We start from the raw sequence: 18935 nt of genomic DNA on the forward strand, positions 1-18935 counted from the left end.
GTGGTTAAGAGATATGAGTTTATTTTTAATAACTATTTTCTGTCCACTTGCCCTTTGGGTGTCTCAAAGCTCTTCTAACCACCACCACCCCACCAGTTACTAGCCTGCTAAGAGATCAGCAAACAGGGGATACTAGCCTCTTGGGCTAGTACAAAAGAGAAAGGCTTCTACCATGTAGGGAAGGAAGAGGAAGAGAGAAAGATCACTCTAGCTCCCTCTGCTAGCCTTCTTTTTTATGCTGCTCCTGGAGGAAAAGCCTTCCCTCCTTCATCTAGCACAGAAACCAAGTGGTATGGCAGAGAAGGGATGTAACAATCCCTTCATCAAAATGGCTAGATACAGAGTGTAGTTGCCTTCATGTGCTAACTGTGTCCAGCAAGTATATTTCCCCTGCTTAGTCCTAGACAAGTTACTGCAAATTCAATCTGGTGCTAACTTTATAAAGTCAAGTACATTATGCATGTTAACTTCATACAGATGTACATTTTTTAGTTCCACAGAAGCACACTGATTTTTCAGTTGTTTGTAGGTGGTGATGGAAAAACGTCCATTATGGAAAAAGATGGAAGCATTGAATAGCACATTAAAAGAAAACAAACACTGTTTATAGTTAGTGGGGTTTAGTTGCTTTCCTTTTCCCCTTGAAAAGTTTCCCACTTAGCTTCCTTTTCTTTTCCATGGAGTAATGCCGAACGTCCGTTAGTCCAGAGATTTCTTCAGATGTCTTTTAAATATTTGAGAAGGAATTGGAAATGTATATAGTTGAGCTCTCCCCTGCCTCCTGCAAATGCTTCCTTTTTCTTTGTTTCCATCAAACAGATCCAAGAGCAGGTGAAGATGCTGGAGAAAGGGGTCATCCATGTGGGTGTTGGGACACCTGGAAGGATTAAAGCCCTCTTAGAGCAAGGTAAGGCTGTGTTGCAGTAATGAAAATAGAGAGTTCCCCCACCCCTAAGAATGGTTTCATGAGTCTGTATATTTGATCATCTGTGGCAGGTCATGTTTGCATGCCACAATAAGCCAAGAATCTGTGCTTAATAAACAATGGTTATACACAAGCTGCATACAGATGCACACAGCCCAGTCGCTTCCCCTTCACTCATCCCTTCGTACAAATGGGTAAGCAAACTGGGAAGGGAATAGCTTACACCTACACAGTGCACTTAGCATAGTCAGACTGCGATGGAGCTCTTTGCCTGTGCTCTAAAGGCATCAGGTTGAGCTTTCCTGGGAAGACCATTCCACAAATGGGGTTGTCACCAAAAAGGCCTTTTCACTTGTCATCTGCTCCCCCAGCTTCAGAGGAGGGTCTCCAGAGTTGATCTCTGTGTGTACAGGAAGGTTTGTGTTATAGAAGGGGGTACCATTGATGCTCGTGCTCACCTTTTTTGCAGTTTAAAGCAGGAATTTGCACAATGGAGGGGCTGGAGTGTGCAACCCTGCGGCTTCTACCCAGTCTCTTAACAATGGTTGGGCAAGAGCCAGCATTACATCATTTTCATAATGCTGCTTATGACACACCGCTTTGGGAATTTGAATAGAAAAGTAGTTTATAAATAATAAATCATCAGCGTAATAAAAGCACAGTTCTTGCGTTTTGATGAAGTAGAAGTTTGGGGAATTAGTTGCTGGCACATACTTGGGATTAGCATGCCAGTGGCCGTTCTGCTTTTGTGTTTAGCTATTGAATAGGCACAGGACTGATTTCATAGCCAGAAACTTGCAGGGATATTTCTTTATAACCTGCTAACCAAGAAGGGCAGGACTCAATATGCAAAGACTAGCTGCCTGGGGATTGATTGGGCAGCAAAGAATTTTAAAAGCCCAGTATCATTTTGATAATGCACTTGTCACGCTACTAACAAATGTCTCTTACTGTCTCCTCAGATGGTCTTAGCATGACATCCTTGAAGTATGTCATCTTGGACTGGAATTGGAGAGATCAGAAGTTAAGAAGATTAATTGACATCCCTGAGGTACCAAGCAGTAATATTTAACAAGTAAAAGCCTGTGTGGTGTCTTGCATTCTTCTATTTCACATTCTAGAAATGCATGGGGGAAAGGGACTTTTTACACAAACGCATACCATAATTTTAGTTTTCTGATCCGAGGCTTAAGAGATACGTGCTGGGCCATTGCGCACATTATGTGCGGAACATGGGCTTGTCACCACATGGGTCAGCTAGTCTTTACATGGTGCTGTGGTGCTGAAGGGCTCTGTCTAGCTGAAGCAGGAGAGGAAGTATATGCAGTAATGTCTAGGGCTGCCTCTCTCTTCAGGCTCTGTGGCATGCTTACCTTTCCTGCTGTGATTCTCTTTAACACCTCAAGCCTACATTCATTTTCATTAAAGTCAAGTTCCATTGATTTCTCTGACACCTCCTTTCAAATAAGCTATGTAGGAAAGCAGCAGCATAAGCAAGTACTCCTGCTGCTTTCAAAAAGTTCCAGACCGTAGGATTTTCAAATAGAGTGTCTAACAACAACAACAACAACAATAATCCATTAGAGGTAAGCCTGGAGAACAGAGCAAAAATTCTTCTAGCAGATTTCACATATGTACTTTGTTAACTCCAGCCCTCTACCTAAGGAGGACGAAGCAATTTGATATCTAACATTTACACTTACCTTCTTTTGAAAAAACACAATTCCATAATAGGGCAAATCATCTGATCCTGTAAACTGAATTTTTGATCATAATCTGGTAGCTTAGTGGGGAAAATTGTACTTTTAAGGCTGTACTCCCAAGCATACTTTCCCCCTTTATTACAGTTGAAATTTTAAAAAGAAAAGTACAGTTGAAAAGTACAAAATACTGTACAAAACTGTGACATGCAACTGCATAGATGTATATACAAGCATCACATGATTTATACCTATTTTCTCCTGTACCACTGAAACCAAAATTAAAGATTGTCTTGGTTAGAATACGATTATATCACACTAAAACAGTCCACTTGGTATTAATCCCTCGGGTATGCTTAGGGTTGGGACGTGAGTGAACTGTGCTGATTGCTATACCTTGTAATTTATGGCAAACACTGTTCTGTATATGCTATCAAACCAGCAGGCACTTAGCTACATCCTCGGTCAGAAAATGCCCTTTAATACATGGAAGCAGCATTTGCAGTAATGATACACCAAGAACCATAGGATGCATGAGATGCCCTCTGTTGCAGCGAATCCATTCTATCACACTTTCCACAAGCTGGTTAACAAACCAGGAAAGGGGAAGCTTTGTGTTATGCCTGAATATTTAGGGATGTGGTGTATTTGACCCTAATAACCCAGGATTGCTAGCCCTCTTTAAATGATGTTCACTTATAATTCCTGTTCAATTATTGTTATTATTTTTTAAAAAGCCAAAATCTTTAGAAGTAGCACTCAGCGTTTCCATTCCAGGTTTCTTTACTTGCTTATATGAAGTGAAGAATGAAGCAGAAACAGTCAGGATCAATGCACTAGCAAGCAATCTATGCACAGTATGGTTGATTAACCCAAGGATAATAGTTATGTGTGAATGTGGCCAGGGCCTCTTTTGCACTACATGTGTTGCGTTTGACCTTTCCACTCTTAAGCCTTGTTTTACCAAGCTGTTGCAAATGTCACGATATAGTAAGCCCGTTGGTTTTCTCAATGTTCAGAAAAGTCAACTACTAGAGATTGCAATGAATTTCCATAACTGAAGCAAGAAGGTGCCCCCTTGTGGCATTTTTCAATGTGAAATTATTACAGTAGCAGCTGATGCAGCTGGCAAAACGACTAATATGCATACATAAAACGTGAGTTTTATTGAATTTGCTTTCCAGCCAAAATGCTTGTAATTGAAACATCATTTACTGTCAGTTACCCCGATGACCTTTCAAACAGGTATAGGTTAACACTTCCCTGCAGACAAGCTCAAGATTTTTTAAATTTTTACTAGGCTGCTTAGCCTCCCACATGCCCAGGCTGACTTGAGCAGTGGACCTGGCAAACTCCTAATGCAGAAGGAACTGTTAATTGCCATGGGCAAGCGACAAGCCGCAAGTTTGTAGGCATGTTCCTTAACCAATGGTGTTTCATAAGTACATGTTTAATGAGGGGAGTGTTGTGCCACTATTCAAAATAAGAGAAGGATAAGGTATCAGCTGGCTGGAGTGTGTGAGTTCGTGAGAGAGACAGCACAATAAATATTTGCATGGGGGTCTTGCAGTAACCTTCAAGGGCGGCCCACAACATTTTGCCACTGTAGGCAAAATGCCCTACTGCTCCCCGACAGATCCTGGCCCTCTCCCTGACAACACCATTGTGCCCAGATTGCCACTGGCCCAGCCACTGCAACTGTACCCTAAATCTTCAGCTGCACTTGCACTGCCACCATGATACAGTGGCAGCAGTGGGGGCGTGGCTTTTGTGGTGAGGACAGTGGTGCTGCTGCAGTGGTGGCACAGGTGAAGCTGCAGTGGGGCTGACAACTGCTGGGGTGGGGAGGAATGGGCAGATTAGCCTCCTGAGGCAAAGTTCTTTACCTCACTTCGCTTCATGGAAGCACCGGCCTTGGTAACCTTAATCCTCTATTTTTTTATTTTTTCTTCAGATAAGGAAAGAAACCATTGAACTTCTGGAAATGGGACTGATCAAACTGTGCAGAGAGGGCTCTGTGAAAGTGGGACTCTTTTAGACATGATGTTTGCCCTTGAATTCAACTTATCCTTCAGTCTGCCCAAGTTGAGGCTGCTTTTTAATTCTGAAATGCATAAAGTAGAAACCCTTTTGTCACCCTTATTTTTTTTGCAATAAAGACAGCTTTTGTATGGAGTCCTCTACTGAAATGTTCACGCATAATGATATGAAATCGAAAGTCAACACAGATTTTTCCACCAGCACATAAAGTAACTGTTAACTCAAAAGATTTACTCAAAAGTATAAGCTAGTGGGTAAGAGACTGTGTCATGTGTAAACTCATTTCAGCAACAAGCTCCCTAGGAATCCTTGAATGAGCCTCCAGGCCAGTTTGGGTGTACTTATCTCAGCTTAATAGGCTGCAGTTTAGAAATAATAGTGCCAGCTTGCTTTAGAGAGCAGTTGCAATGATTAACATGATAATGTGTACAAAACACCTGAGGAAATATATAAATTATAACTGTTAATAATGATAGTAATGTCTCCTGAGCTTTTCTTCTGCAGCTCTGCATATCAATACAGTTCAGTTTTCTGGAAGGAAGTAACCTCCAATAGATCATCTGTACTGTGGCAGAACCATGGCTAAAGTATTTCCAAAAGATCCTTAAAGATCAGTGCCAGTGATCATAAATTGTCAATGTATAGGGATAACTACCCTTCTTGGTTTTTTTAGGGGAACTCCCCTGTGTTACTAATATCATTACCATAGGTCGTTGTAACCTGGAATCTGCCACTGTGAATTCAAAGCACCAGGCAGCAAACTCTCGTTCTTATGGCAGATATGTAGACCGGGAAACTTGAAGCAAAATGGATGCTACTTGTGAGTAGGATGCTTAATTGGCTCCAGAAAAAAATGCAGAGCTGTCGTAACCATTGTCTCTCACTCGATTCTCACCCTACTTGTTATTAGCAAAATCTGCCCTTTTACCTCAGTTTCAGTGCAGCTTTGGAATCTGTGAAGGCGGGGAGAAAGGGAAGCCTTAAGTTGTGTCAGTCAGTAAAATTTATATGCTGAAAATCATTGGTCGTCACAAAAACACAATCAAGTCAGCTAATAAATTTGACAGACAGAAAATCTGAGGAGTAATGTACCACCCTGCGTGCAGGATTTCCAAATAGACCAATGCAGATGATCCTACTAAATTGTGTCCTAAGCTGTGTGGAACAATAGTAACAGCTAAAAGTGTGGCAGCCTTGTGCAGGAAGCAGTGGCGGGTGCAGGAACCTAGCAGATGTAAGTCAGGTTAAAGTACACCAGCAGGAGGATGGCACAGGCTGGCTAAAGGTGATTATGACAATAAAGTACAAGGAGGGCGTTATTCCCAATCAAATGGATCAAGTTAATAAGTAATTCCAGGAAGTTACCAAGGTTCTTAAAAATGCTAAGTAGATAGCAACAGATAAAAAATACCTTACGGTACGACACAAAGGCCAGCCAAAGACTTGTCCGGCATCAACATGAATGAAAAGAGCACCGTTTCACCAAACCATCCATCGAGATGCCCTGATAATACTGCATATAAACAACAGAGGCTCCCAGCCTGGAAGCCCCAGCTCACCCCAGAGCTCGTCCTCCCCAGTTTCTTTATCATTAGCCTCTTCTGCCTTGTGATGGGAATTGTACTTCTATTGGCTGCGACAGGAGTCAAAGAAATAAAGGTTTGTTTTCATTGTGTGCTAGAAAGCATGCATTACAATACTGGTAGACTGTATTTGTGTATAAGTAAAATATAAATTTACAGTGTGTTTATTTTGTTTTGTTTAATTTTCATAACATTTGTATATGATGTCCTCATTAATCCTAACACCATAAAATAAACATTTTGGTGCAGTCCCAAAAGTGGAAGTACTGACCTTGGCGCCCAGAGACCTGACTTCAATACCCACTTTGGCTATTATGTTCTTTATTTCTTTAGCAAAGGAATCAATAATGTAAGTAGTCTATATTGGTGAGCATTGTAACATCCAGGGAGTGAGGTAGTGATCTGAGGCCAGACTTAAAAGCATTACACTGGTGTGAGCAGCTTCAGTAAATGAATGGATAGAATATCTGAACTGACTTTTGGACCAACAGGTCTACCATTGTCTAGAGAAGTTGGGAAGGGTAGACCCTCCAGACTATTTAACAGTTAAGCATTCTGAAGATGCTGAAGAGACTACAGATGGACATGGCAATGGTCTTGTTTAAATTGTATCTGTAGGCCAGCTGCCTTTGAGACCATTGGTGGAAAGGTGAGTTATAAATATTTCAAATACAATACTGGGGTGCCGTTAGACAAGCTTCCAGGCCTGTTCTCCACAGGGGTGTTTTTTTACTCCTTTAAGGGTTGTGTTTGTTTGTTTGTTTGTTTGTTTGTTAACTGTTGTGTTTTTAAATGCTGTAATCTACTCTGAGATGTTCTGGTGAAGAATGAGTCAGAAGTACTATTAACCACAATAAGTGGCAAGCTTCTCTTGTAGAATAGATGTAATTAAAAACACATGATTGCGTACACATTAAAAGTGGGCTGCAACTAAATAGAAATAGTATTTGCCAGTGGAAGATGCCTGGACTTTGAAGAACTTTAGGGGGAAGGATGTTCCAAAGAGGTTATTCAGGACACGTCTTGGCATGACATTGCTGTCTTAGCTTGAAAGCTCCTGTGAGGCCATTTAGTTGACCTGACAAACTGTCACATTTGACCATCTCATGGAAATCTGCAAAGGCCAAACCGTAAAGCCTTTAAAGCTAGGAGATCTTGTTCTCCTTTTGCAATGATGACAATAACTTGGCCTGTTTCTTTCGTTTCTTGTCAGATTAATTATTCCGAGATATGTTCACATTGTTCAAAGCTGCGTGAAAACTCATCAAACTGGGAGAAGGAATGCCTGTGTTTCACCAACTTCACACTTCAGGAAAGCATGCAGGTAAGTGATTGTGGAAAAGTGAATAATAGGTTGGGTTTTTTTTAATAAGCAACACAAGAGCAGCATTAAAATGAACTGCAGGAGGAAAGGAAAATGTTATCTACCAAACATCAAATATTTTAAGGCTATTGAATAAAGAAAAATACATTGATCCTAAGGAAACCAGAATGATTTTGAAGTAAACGTTTTGAAATGTTTATAACATTTTTTGAGCGTTTAGCTGAGTTAAACACTTTTATACAGTAATTTCAATGGGAGTGTGTTAAGCACATGCATAACTCTCACTGTAAAATCAATGGAACCTCAGTGTTTCAATTGTTGGCTGGGTTACACCCTATGGTACTTTTAGCATCTATCCAATTTTAAGCAATTTTAGTGTGTTAGCTCTTGTCAGTCAATGACTAGGGCTACAACCCTTAGCGTAGCATGACCAGATGCAAAAAGAGAACATTTGTCATGCAGGCCACACACACCTGTCAAATTTTCCTTTTCCGTTACAGGTGCAGTAGCCGTGTCTTCCTTTGCATCTGGCACCCTACCTTAGGGATTGATTCCCACATCCATGCCCATCTCTCAAGAGCTTATCCTTCGGTTTATTCAATCAGTGCTGAATTCAGCAGCTAAGGATGTGAACTGCCTCTGGAAATAATGTCAGGCAATCAAAGCAGCTTGTCTATGCTGTTTTGACTGATTTTGTGAGCACATCAAGCAATGAACATTAGAGGAAGACCTTGTGGAGTAATCGGAAGAGAAGATCATTTTCATTTATTGCTAGCCTTACTCCACAAACCAATAAAGTAACAATTTAGGCTTGTCTCTTGGTGGAGTCACACCAATTCTTGCCCATCAAAGGTCTCTAGGGCTTTTGATGGCACTTAGATCTTGGACATTCAAATAACTGTTCCACTTCATATTGGCTATTGTCAATAGTTTGCCAGGTTTAGCTTTGAAACTCATTTTTTAATTCCTACATGTTGTCCCTTTAAAAAAAATTGCAGGGTGATGTCTTCATGTACTACGGATTACATAATTTTTATCAGAACCATCGTCGCTATGTCCTTTCCAGAAGTGATGCACAACTATTGGGTCGGAAGGCAAACGTAAGGTGGTTTGAAATTCTTTTAGTACTTCTGATGTTTGTTTTAATCACATGATGCCATTTTACGGGTAGTAATTCTTAATATATTATTGACCAGAAAGAAGTCTAGCTGGTTCAGGAATGTTGTGCTTGTCATTCATTGTCTGGACTTTGTAATGTTATGCTGAGTGAGGTGGGTAGTGTAAACATTCGAGAGGGAGAGTCCTTTGCCAACTGTTAGCAGCCACACTAGGAAATACACTCCCTGGCATGGTGTGGCAGTCTTTCCCCATTGATTTTTCATCACCATATAAAAGACGTGTCTTTTTCAGAACACATTTCCTGCCGTTTATGAATAGCTGCATTGTTTAACATTATGGCTTGATTTTTCAGAGAAATGTGCTCCTAATTGCATTATGGTTTTGAATACAGATTCAGAACAGCAATTGTGCACCTTTTGCAACTTATGAAAACGGGACACCTATAGCTCCATGTGGTGCAATTGCAAACAGCATGTTCAATGGTGAGTGCTACGTGTATCTGATAATATTTACCTGGATACGCAGTCTTCATTATCTATTCGAACTGCAGATTTCCCTCTATATGATAGAAATGTAAGGATGTCATCACACAGTCCCCATTGGAGGATTGTTAATGTTGTGCTTTAAATGTATGGTGTGGATGTGACCATATTCTCTTAGATTAGCTAAAATAGTCAAATTACAGGCATTCAATACTGACTTAGCATTAAAACACTGTTTCTAATTTCCATACAGACACAATACAGTTGTTCTACTATCCTGCTTCTGTAAAGGCTGTCAAAGTCCCACTTCTGAAGCAAGGGAATGCCTGGTGGACAGATAAAAATGTGAAATTTCACAATCCATCTGCACACAACTTGTCTTCTGCATTTGATGGTAAGAATGATCCCATTAGCTGAAAGGTGGTTCTTCAGTTTTTGAAATGCAGCTAATGAGCTTTCTTAAAACTGTCCCCGCAGGCCTCTCTTATGTGGCCCTTGGAAATCTTTCCTGACTACATTTTTCACCAGCTCTGATTCAGACCTAAGTGTTTTTACCTGGCTGGAATGTGCCTTTGAACTTTGATCATGCTTTTGAAGTTTCATCCATTGCTTTGAGGTTTCCCCCCACAATCAAGTGTTATATAATTTTTATTAAATTAAACAAACAAGTAAATGCCTCTTAGGGGACGCGGGTGGCGCTGTGGGTAAAACCTCAGCGCCTAGGACTTGCCAATCGCATGGTCGGTGGTTCAAATCCCCACAGCGGGGTGAGCTCCCGTCGTTCGGTCCCAGCTCCTGCCCACCTAGCAGTTCGAAAGCACCCTTAAGTGCAAGTAGATAAATAGGTACCGCTTTATATCGGGAAGGTAAACGGCGTTTCCGTGTGCTGCTCTGGTGCCGGTTCGCCAGAGCAGCTTTGTCACGCTGGCCACGTGACCCGGAAGTGTCTGCGGACAGCGCTGGCTCCCGGCCTCTAGAGTGAGATGAGCGCACAACCCTAGATTCTGTCAAGACTGGCCCGTACGGGCAGGGGTACCTTTACCTTTTAAATGCCTCTTGCTTGTCTGGATGGAGGACAGAAGAAACTAACCTGCTGTAGAAATGTGAATCATTCACTTGTTGCTCTGCCTGTTTGCCTGTGGCCTCACCCACTACTGGCTTGTGGCCCCTGGAAGGTTGCCCCAGAGGGAAAGTGGCCCTTGGAAGGTTTCCCCATCCCTGATGTAATGTAACCCAACACGTCTACCTTTTCTCAAGGCCAATGCATCAGATTTTTTCCACCAGGGCCGAGCACCTGGGACACCACCACAAAATGATGTGCCCTTTCCTTCCCAGAACGTGTGCCCATTTGCAGTGCACCTTCGCTTTAAACATGGTTAAAAAGATGCCTCAATATTGATATTAACCACGCTTAAATTTCCCGCTTCAGCTGAGGTCAGGAGCAGGGCCAATGGATGCAAATCTGCTCCACCTTATATGCATACTGGAAAAGCAACTTTATTGAAGCTACATTCCTGGTATGTTGCTTGACTTACAAGGCAATCCTGCGTGCCCCACTGAACAGTGGGACATACTCCTTCATAAGTGTGTCTGTGATGGCTGCATATAACTCAATACTCACTTACTAGGGAGTAAGACCCTTTGTTTAGACTACTTAGGTCAGACTTCCTGAACCTTGGATGTTCCAGGTGTTGTTGGACTCTAGGTCCCGTCTTCCACAGCCAGCATGGCCAGTGGTTAGGAATGAAGAGAACAATTGTCCAAAACATCTTGAGAGCACCATATCGGCGAAGGCTGAGGCATGCTTACCCACTAGTGAGACTAAGGTTAGACTATAAGAAATATATAGAAGTAGGGGTAGCTGGTTCACCTATAGCTATTCATTTTCTCTCTCTCTCTCTCTCTCTCTCACTCTCCCTCCCCCCGCCCCCATCTATCTCAGGCACGGCAAGACCACCTTACTGGCAAAAACCAGTATATTTATTAGATGAAGAAAACCAAGAGAACAATGGCTACACAAATGAAGACTTTATCATCTGGATGCGTGTATCAGCATTTCCTACATTCAAGAATCTTTACCGTCGCCTCAATCGCATCAGGCAGTTTGCAAATGGGCTCCCAGCAGGGACGTACGGGCTACAAATATCCTATAGTATCCTTTCTGTGTGGGTTTGTGTCATGTTTTAAACTCCGCACGTTTTAGCTATGTGGGTTATAATTGCCAGATTTTCTGTAGACAGTGAGGGTAATCAAGGAATACATAGCCAGAACGCTACCTGGCAGGCTAATAATGCATGCAGTTCATTGCAAAATATAGCTGAGTTTTGAGGAGAGCTTCTGCTTGTCACTTGGGTGGAGGAAACATACAGTGGGCTGATGCAGATCTCTGATTGTCTAGCTCAGTCTTCCCCAACCTGGCACTCGACAGATGTTTTAGACTGTAAAGGTAAAGGGACCCCTGATCATTAGGTCCAGTTGTGACCAACTCTGGGGTTGCGGCGCTCATCTCGCTTTATTGGCCGAGGGAGCCGGCATACAGCTTCCGGATCATGTGGCCAGCATGACTAAGCCACTTCTGGCGAACCAGAGCAGCGCACAGAAACGCCGTTTACCTTCCCGCCGGAGCGGTACCTATTTATCTACTTGCACTTTGAGGTGCTTTCGAACTGCTAGGTTGGCAGGAGCAGGGACCGAGCAACGGGAGCTCACCCCGTCGTGGGGATTCGAACCGCCGACCTTCTGATCGGCAAGTCCTAGGCTCTGTTGTTTAACCCACAGCGCCACCTGCGTCCCTGTTTTAGACTGTAGGTCTCACTATACCTGACCATTGGCCATGGCGACTAGAGCAGATGGGAGTTTCAGTTCAAAACTTCTGTAGAGCACATTAGAAAAGGCTGATGATAGTGGTAGTGTCCCATCAATAGAAGATGCGTATTGCAACAAGGAGAGTAAACTATGAAAAACTACATATATTCCTTTTAAATATGCCTTTTGCACTGTAGGTGCTAAGAAGGAAAAAAAACCATGGATCTAATCCTGTTAGCAATACCTAACCCCTCGGCATCTTTTAATGCTCATGTATGTTCCAAACTGTTAATAAAACTTTAACATCATCCTGTCAGATTTCCCAGTTTCAAAGTTCAAAGGAGAAAAGCAGGTGGTCTTCTCAACAGTAACATGGAGCGGTGGAAGAAATCCTTTTCAGGGAATAGCGTACACAGTTACTGGTGCAGTGACTCTGCTGGCAAGTTGTATTATTACAGTAGCTCACTTGAAATCCAGGAAAAACCCCAACAAGGGACTATAGGACGATTCCCTTTACTTGATAAAAAGTTAATAGTACAAGTGCCCTGCCAAGCCAGAGACCAGAAATGAGAGATACCTAAATTTCCTTCCTGATTCTCAGCACACCGTCATCTGCCCTTAAACCAGGACTCCAAAAGACAGTTTTGGATTTTGGAACCTTGTTTAAAGGCAAATGGTTTGCTAAAATCACTCTGCAGATGGCGCACGGATGCAGTGGCAAACTATGGTTTACGCAGAACACAGGCGGAAGTTTAGAAACAGTAATATTCGAAGGAAGGAGTCTGTGAAGTCTCGGCTCACACAGCAATGGGCTGAGTTCCTGTCTGAATTCATCTAGTACTTAGTATAATGAATGCTTGGCTAGGAACTACACCAGTACATTTGGTCTGATGAATGTTTACAGCTAGGTTAAAAGTTCACGCAAGTTCTCAGGTAACAGCCATGTGGATCCCTGGCCTCTTGCACATCCTCTGCGGCAGTGACTCTGTTCCCGAAAGTGTCATAGGCAGAACAGCACATTGCAAGAAATGTAGAGTTTAAAAAGGAAGAAGCTGTCAGTGTAAGTAGTGTTACACATGAATCTGCTCATTAAAATGTCTATTTCCATTAGTTCATCTTTCGTATTGAAAAGCTCTGTACCGAAATTATATACAGCTTTCCCAAATACTGGCCTCTGAGAGATTAAAGAGTGATTTATTTCGCAGCATGCAGTGGCATTTATACACTTCAGGAGATAAAGCAATAAATGGCACCACAGCCAGCTGCCACCAGGGGGGAATTTTAAAAAGCGCCAGGCAATGTCAAGTTAGAATTAAAGCAAAAAAGTTGCAGTTAAATCCCTCTTGTAAGAAATGCTCTGTGGATTTTAATGACAAGGAAGTATTAATGACAAGGAAGGAGACATGCTGGGTTTTCTTGGTGCAAAGTTGTGGGGCTTTGGTTCCACATGTGCTGTGCATTCTTAGTCTTGTGCTATATAATTCTCAGCATAGTAGTTAAGTGTGTCAGGGCAGAGCTGCTGGATCCATTCTGCCCCAGCAACCTGTCGCCCAGTAGCCAGCCAAATGCTTCCCAGAAGCCCCATGAAGACAACAATCCCCCACACTATGCTATTTGTGATCAACTCCTGCCCAGAAACCAATGTCCCCACTGTGGAAGGATGTGTGGGTCCAGAATTAGCCTCCACAGTCACTTACGGACTCATTGTTAAGACCATGTTCATGGAAGACAATCTTACTCGGCTACAAGTGATCGCCAAAGAAGATGATTTGCCTAACTAGCAACAGGTATTTAGAGGAATACTGCCTCTGAATCTGGGGCTTCTGATTAGGTGACCATCACTATATAGACCTAATCTCAGTAGATCTATCTAAGCATGTGGCTATCAGCATACAGTGGTACCTCTGGCTACAAACTTAATTCGTTCTGGAGGTCCATTCTTAACCTGAAACCATTCTTAACCTGAGGTACCACTTTAGCTAACGGGGCCTCCTGCTGCCGCCGGCGCACAATTTCTGTTCTTGTCCTGAAGCTAAGTTCTTAACCCAAGGTACTACTTCCGGGTTAGCAGAGTCTGTAGCCCGAGGTACCACTGTATTTTATGGCAGTGAATTATGTAAATTAGGTATTCTGTGAAGATGTCCTTAACAGAACTCATCTGTCTGGTACCATTGTTCCAGTATTAATCAAGGGGGGAGGGGAAATGGTTCACTAAGATAACTCCTTTCAAAAATTACCAGCGCTCTTTTAACGGTGTGCTATCAAGGCAGATGGGGTAGAACAGAACAAGCCTGTTTGCACAAGTAAGCAATAGGATCGGGATGCTCTGAATCATCTGAACAATATGTACGTTGTGTCTTACCTGCATATTGCCACTGAGGTTCTCATGTCCACAAACAGTACCCCCAAGATAAAATCAGAATCTGCCAAACAGAAAGTGCTTGTCAAAATGTAGCTGTAACTAACTCTCCATCAGCTGGGATATTCAGCGACATTAAGCTCCAAAATGGAATCTGCTTACTTTTTTTCCTGTACAAGAATCATGAGTTCCACATTGTGCATTTTATTAAAAGGTTTTAACACATACATTAAAAAAATGCTATTCATATTATCTAAATTCTAGCAACATATACAGAGTGACTACAGAACATGCTGAGGTAAGGAAGTACATTCTAGGAAAACAGCCACTCGACACTTATTTGCACCCATCTCACCTGCACTAGCCGAGTGACCCCTCTGCATACCTTGAGACAATACCAACAGTGAGCCTAAACCCCAAAACACGTGTGTGGATACTTGCCTGTGCTGTGTGTCTTACATTCAGGAATCAATAAGTTAGTACCTAAAATACAGGGCAGCAAATCAAGAAAGCTGTTTTCATCTAATCAGCCATTTAATTTTGATACATTCAATTGCTCACACCATCCCTTTTATACTGTTGTAATATTTTATGTGCTGGCAAGCTTAAATCAGCAACATACAGTGGAGGTGGACTTGCTTGTACTAAGGTTTGTGGGTTTGGATACCTGCAAGACTTCAAACTAAGCATATACACTTTTGTGCACAATTCCAGTAACAGGCAGCTTTGAAAAACAGCCCTACCGTATGTACATTTGTCAATTTTTGTAAGAAACATCACACATACACAATTCTATACTTTGGCGTGGTACAAATACACCAAGCCACTCTAACTGGTGCAACATTCAAGTTAAAACACTCAGAGCGCAACCCCTAGAACATGTTTAATCAGAAATAAGCCCCATTCAGTTCACTGGGCTTACAGCTAGGGAAGTGGGTACGAGATTGCTGCCTAGTTTTCATTTAAAGATAGCTACCATCTGTTTAGAATCTGAGCAGAAAATACGTTTCTAAGAAGAATTTTTAGTATCTAGGAAACCTAGGTTGTGTTCTATTCTACTGGGCATTTGGAAATCAGCCAGGATTATTTTCCTGTTGCTTTTCTGCCATTAATTTTAGAGTTTGACATAGTTCACTTTGCTATTTGTAATGTAGCATTTGGTGCATTGCCTTGTAACATATGCAGAAGAGTGATTTATAAATACTGTCAATAAATAAAGGTAATAGTTTTTAATTCTGTTTACTAGTAGTTGTTTGCTTGATGTGCGCCACTGAATCCAACTGCAATCTCAGGTTTTTGAAGAATTTAGGGTTCTGATTCCAATTTGTAACTAAGAAGTGATTTATAACCAAGCTATGGAACTATGTTTTGACTGGCAAGGTGCACTAGTGCTACCATCTGAACTTAAAAGAGCTAATCCCTTGAATTTTACTTCCAGCAATGAATCACCTTTTGGCAATGGCAGGAGGTGGAAATCACTCTGTTGCAAATGTGCTATTTCTACAGTATGGTTTTCAAAGATGCAGATATGTAAGAGTAGGACAGCTGAGTCTAGAGACCCTAACAGAGATAGACAATGACACGATTAGGGTGTCATATATTTAACACATATTTTGTTGAATCCAACCTGGCAGATATGTACCCATATCCATTGGACCAAATGAAGCAAGAAATTATAGACTAGGCCATAGAATAGAGTCTACATATACACATATTCTGAAAGTTTTCTTAGGCCACACATTTAGCCTCGGTGTACCGTAGTTTACAGAATAAAAATAAGTTATGTTATCACTTTTATAAATAAACAAAATATAAATGGAACAAAGCACAAGAGCGAACCAGCATGCCATACTGCGGAAACTAAGTATTGGACTAAGGCTGCTGCTCTCGAGCTGTTATGGGCTTCAGTCCCAGCTATAGCGTGGTCCTCAACATCCGAAGGGGCCCCAGGCTAGAGAAAGCTGGGCTAAGGAGTACTAACTACACTTAAGAGTTGTGATTGTCATGATTTACCTTTCCAGCCAGCTACACTGAGATATATTGTGCATTCAACAATACAGACAGTTCAAGTGGATTTTGGCTTCCTTACCCTTTAACCCCCTGCCAGCTTCTCTCTCTCTGAAGATGATTTGGTGTCTGTGCAGAGGAGGAGAGGAAGGGAGAAAGTCTCATGCTGCAAGTGAACAATCTGCTGCTAGCAGACGAACACAACGGGATAACACCCAATATTCTTTTGAACTATATGTTCATAATGAAGTCCATAAAACTGGGCTATTGCGTATAGAGGGGATATCACATTTATCTGTTCTACATCGTCGCTACAGTGCTGTTATAATACAATAAAAACAAAGCATTCTTTTCATGTCACCCTAATGTGCTTTGTAAAAAATATATACACATTTAAAGCATGGCCAAAAGGGAGACTGGCTTGTAGGTTATACAGCTATGCTTTCAGCAATTCTCGTTGTGCACAAAAGTTACTAACTGGTTTCAAGTATATAAACCTTGGAAAAATAATCTCACTAGGAGTTAGAAGGTGAAATACCTTTAGTCCAGAATGAAAAGGTATGATAATTTTGAACTTTTGAAGAATCTGGGGGTGAAAAAGATAATTTTTATGCAATACGTAGTAGATCAAATGCCAATACTTTAAACATTGCTATATTTCAATCTAATCACCATCTCACATTCAGAAGCCTCCATGACATCAATGCATATATGCATTTTCTTAAGGCATATACCTAAAACCATATTGGGAAAACCAAGCTTTTCATCTATGCATGTATAGACACCCTGATTTACATTAAAAACCTACATGCAATGATGCTAGTGTGCTTATGTTTTACAGAAGTGAACTTATCCTTCCCTCCTTAAAAATATCCCTTCCTTTAATCTAAATAATTTTTTTTAATTTTTTATTTTTTTTGCTGTTTGAGGCCATCATTGGAGGGCTTGGGTGTATTTTTTAAAAGAAAATATGGTTTTAGTTGAGCCAAGGATTCCCAGTAAGGTCCTTTTTAGCTCTGTAACAAATTTTAGAAAATGTATCATCTTCAGGGAATTCACCTCCCTAGGAAGTGGCAAGGAGCACCCAAATAGTAGGGAGAACAGCATTCATACGAAACTACTCCAAAGGGATCAACAGAGAGTGATTACTAGTGTATAGCAAGTCATGCTTGCCAGAGATTCCAGGTATTTTCCACACTACCAATTGATTTCATAAAAGAAATCAACAAAGGTAACTTGTTAATTTTAGGGATCAATTTTCCTTATAATTGCCACTAACTTCCTGTTACAGGAAGCACAATAATCAGTTCACTTTTACAATGTGAAGCCTTATGAAAATACCAGCCTGCTAGATATCAATTAATTTGAAATTGGTTTGTTGGGACTCAGTGACTTTTTCTATATCCAGAATAGTACCTTTCCTTTTCTTGGCTCATGGACCATAGATCATTTTGATTAATTATATATCTATAGTGGCACATTATATATCTGTTGTGGAACATGTATCTACACTCAGCGATTCAGCATCTTTGAAAGCTTCTCACACCTGCCTAGCAAAAAAATGTAGTGCCCATCAGTAGTGAATGGAAAGCCCATTATTCTATAAACAGGAAAGCAGTAGTTGTGTACAGACCCTCAAAAGGGCAATTGACTCATTTTTTTCTGGGCTCCCACCAAGTCACACATTTTTCTTCCAACGCAAAAAGTGATCTCCAAAGGATTTAATTTTCGAAAGCCACATTCTCTAGCTAACATCTTCTTTATTCTCTGTGGAATGTGGCATGTTCTGTGGTACCTGGTATACCAACTCGTCTGTGGGATTGAGTCCTGGCATTCCTTTGGGTGTGTCATAGAGTACTCGAGTAGGCGATGAACTATCTGATCTGGAAACAAGTTTGCTGTATGCCCCAACTATGGGAGCGGCTTGGTTTCCTGGAGCTTTGAAAGTAGATACAGTAGAAATGCCCAGGGGAGCTGCGGGATGACCTGACATATCCATCACAATTGGTGTTGCATATTCTGGTCCAGTGATAGGTAGCGGTTCAGCATAGGCATGGTAGATCTCTTGCTCGGGTGAATTGTAAGGATCCATATCAGCATAGCTTGTTTCGTTGCCTTCTTCAGGTTTAAAGGTTGATCTCTGGTGAAGTGTGCCAACAATTCCTCCCACCAGTGGCTGTGCATACTCTGTATAAAGAGAGACCAGTATCGTCAAGGGTTTTCCAGCTGTCACATACTGCCATTGCACTGGTAATAAAAAAAAGGGCACTTGGAACTGAAACGGGCCAGATCACACATGAGACTGCTCCAGTGGGAAGATCTCAGGAGAGCATAGGGTCACTGTTCATTTAAATCAGCACCTCTACCTATCAGTCATGTTATGTGGCTACTCTGACCTTCTGATGCACCTGAAATTTGGGCAGTGGTTTCAGGCTAACAGTGGTCTCAAGTGTTCCTGGGATGATCAGGCTGGGGCCAGCATGTGTAAACCAGTCCAAACAGATTAATGGATTATGTCAATACTTTATCTACTTCTGTTATGCATATGCCATATATATATATTATATATATATATAATTTCCAAAAATCAT

The 18935-nt window shown here is 41.5% G+C and overlaps 3 protein-coding genes across 11 annotated transcripts in view; 2 read left to right on the forward strand and 1 right to left on the reverse strand.

Moving 5' to 3' along the window:
- CMSS1 (cms1 ribosomal small subunit homolog) overlaps positions 1-4801 on the forward strand; it is a 181379-nt gene extending 176578 nt beyond the window's left edge. For all 4 annotated transcript variants that reach the window (XM_083500812.1, XM_083500814.1, XM_083500811.1 and 1 more), the window contains 3 exons: positions 820-907; positions 1888-1976; positions 4580-4801. In XM_083500812.1, coding sequence (XP_083356938.1) covers positions 820-907; positions 1888-1976; positions 4580-4663 — 261 coding nt within the window. In that variant the 3' untranslated portion in view covers positions 4664-4801. The remainder of the gene's footprint in view (positions 1-819; positions 908-1887; positions 1977-4579) is intronic.
- DCBLD2 (discoidin, CUB and LCCL domain containing 2) overlaps positions 9-18935 on the reverse strand; it is a 47236-nt gene continuing 28309 nt past the window's right edge. For 3 of the 5 annotated variants that reach the window (XM_083500778.1, XM_083500780.1, XM_083500779.1), the window contains exon 15: positions 14522-18531. In XM_083500778.1, the coding sequence (XP_083356904.1) occupies positions 18089-18531 (443 nt within the window). In that variant the 3' untranslated portion in view covers positions 14522-18088. Of the gene's footprint in view, positions 6299-9204; positions 9250-14340; positions 14402-14521; positions 18532-18935 lie in introns of those variants that run through there. The other 2 variants (XR_014525509.1, XR_014525510.1) reach the window with 2 other exon arrangements.
- On the forward strand, positions 6124-17238 carry LOC310705892 (cell cycle control protein 50C-like; the record flags this gene model as incomplete). 2 transcript variants are annotated; one of them, XR_014525513.1, is made up of 8 exons in its annotated part: positions 6124-6324; positions 7462-7572; positions 8571-8672; positions 9083-9173; positions 9427-9567; positions 11116-11325; positions 12296-13856; positions 14059-17238. XR_014525513.1 is itself a non-coding variant. In XM_083500808.1 (7 exons), the coding sequence occupies 7 exons, from the start codon at positions 6124-6126 to the stop codon at positions 12478-12480; spliced, it is 1041 nt and encodes a 346-aa protein (XP_083356934.1). In that variant the 3' UTR covers positions 12481-17238. The 2 variants fall into 2 exon arrangements, 1 of the variants encoding a protein (XP_083356934.1); XM_083500808.1 differs by having other exon boundaries at positions 12296-17238.

Source organism: Podarcis liolepis (genome assembly GCF_965112155.1).
Source record: "Podarcis liolepis genome assembly, chromosome: 4".
NCBI lineage: Eukaryota > Metazoa > Chordata > Lepidosauria > Squamata > Lacertidae > Podarcis > Podarcis liolepis.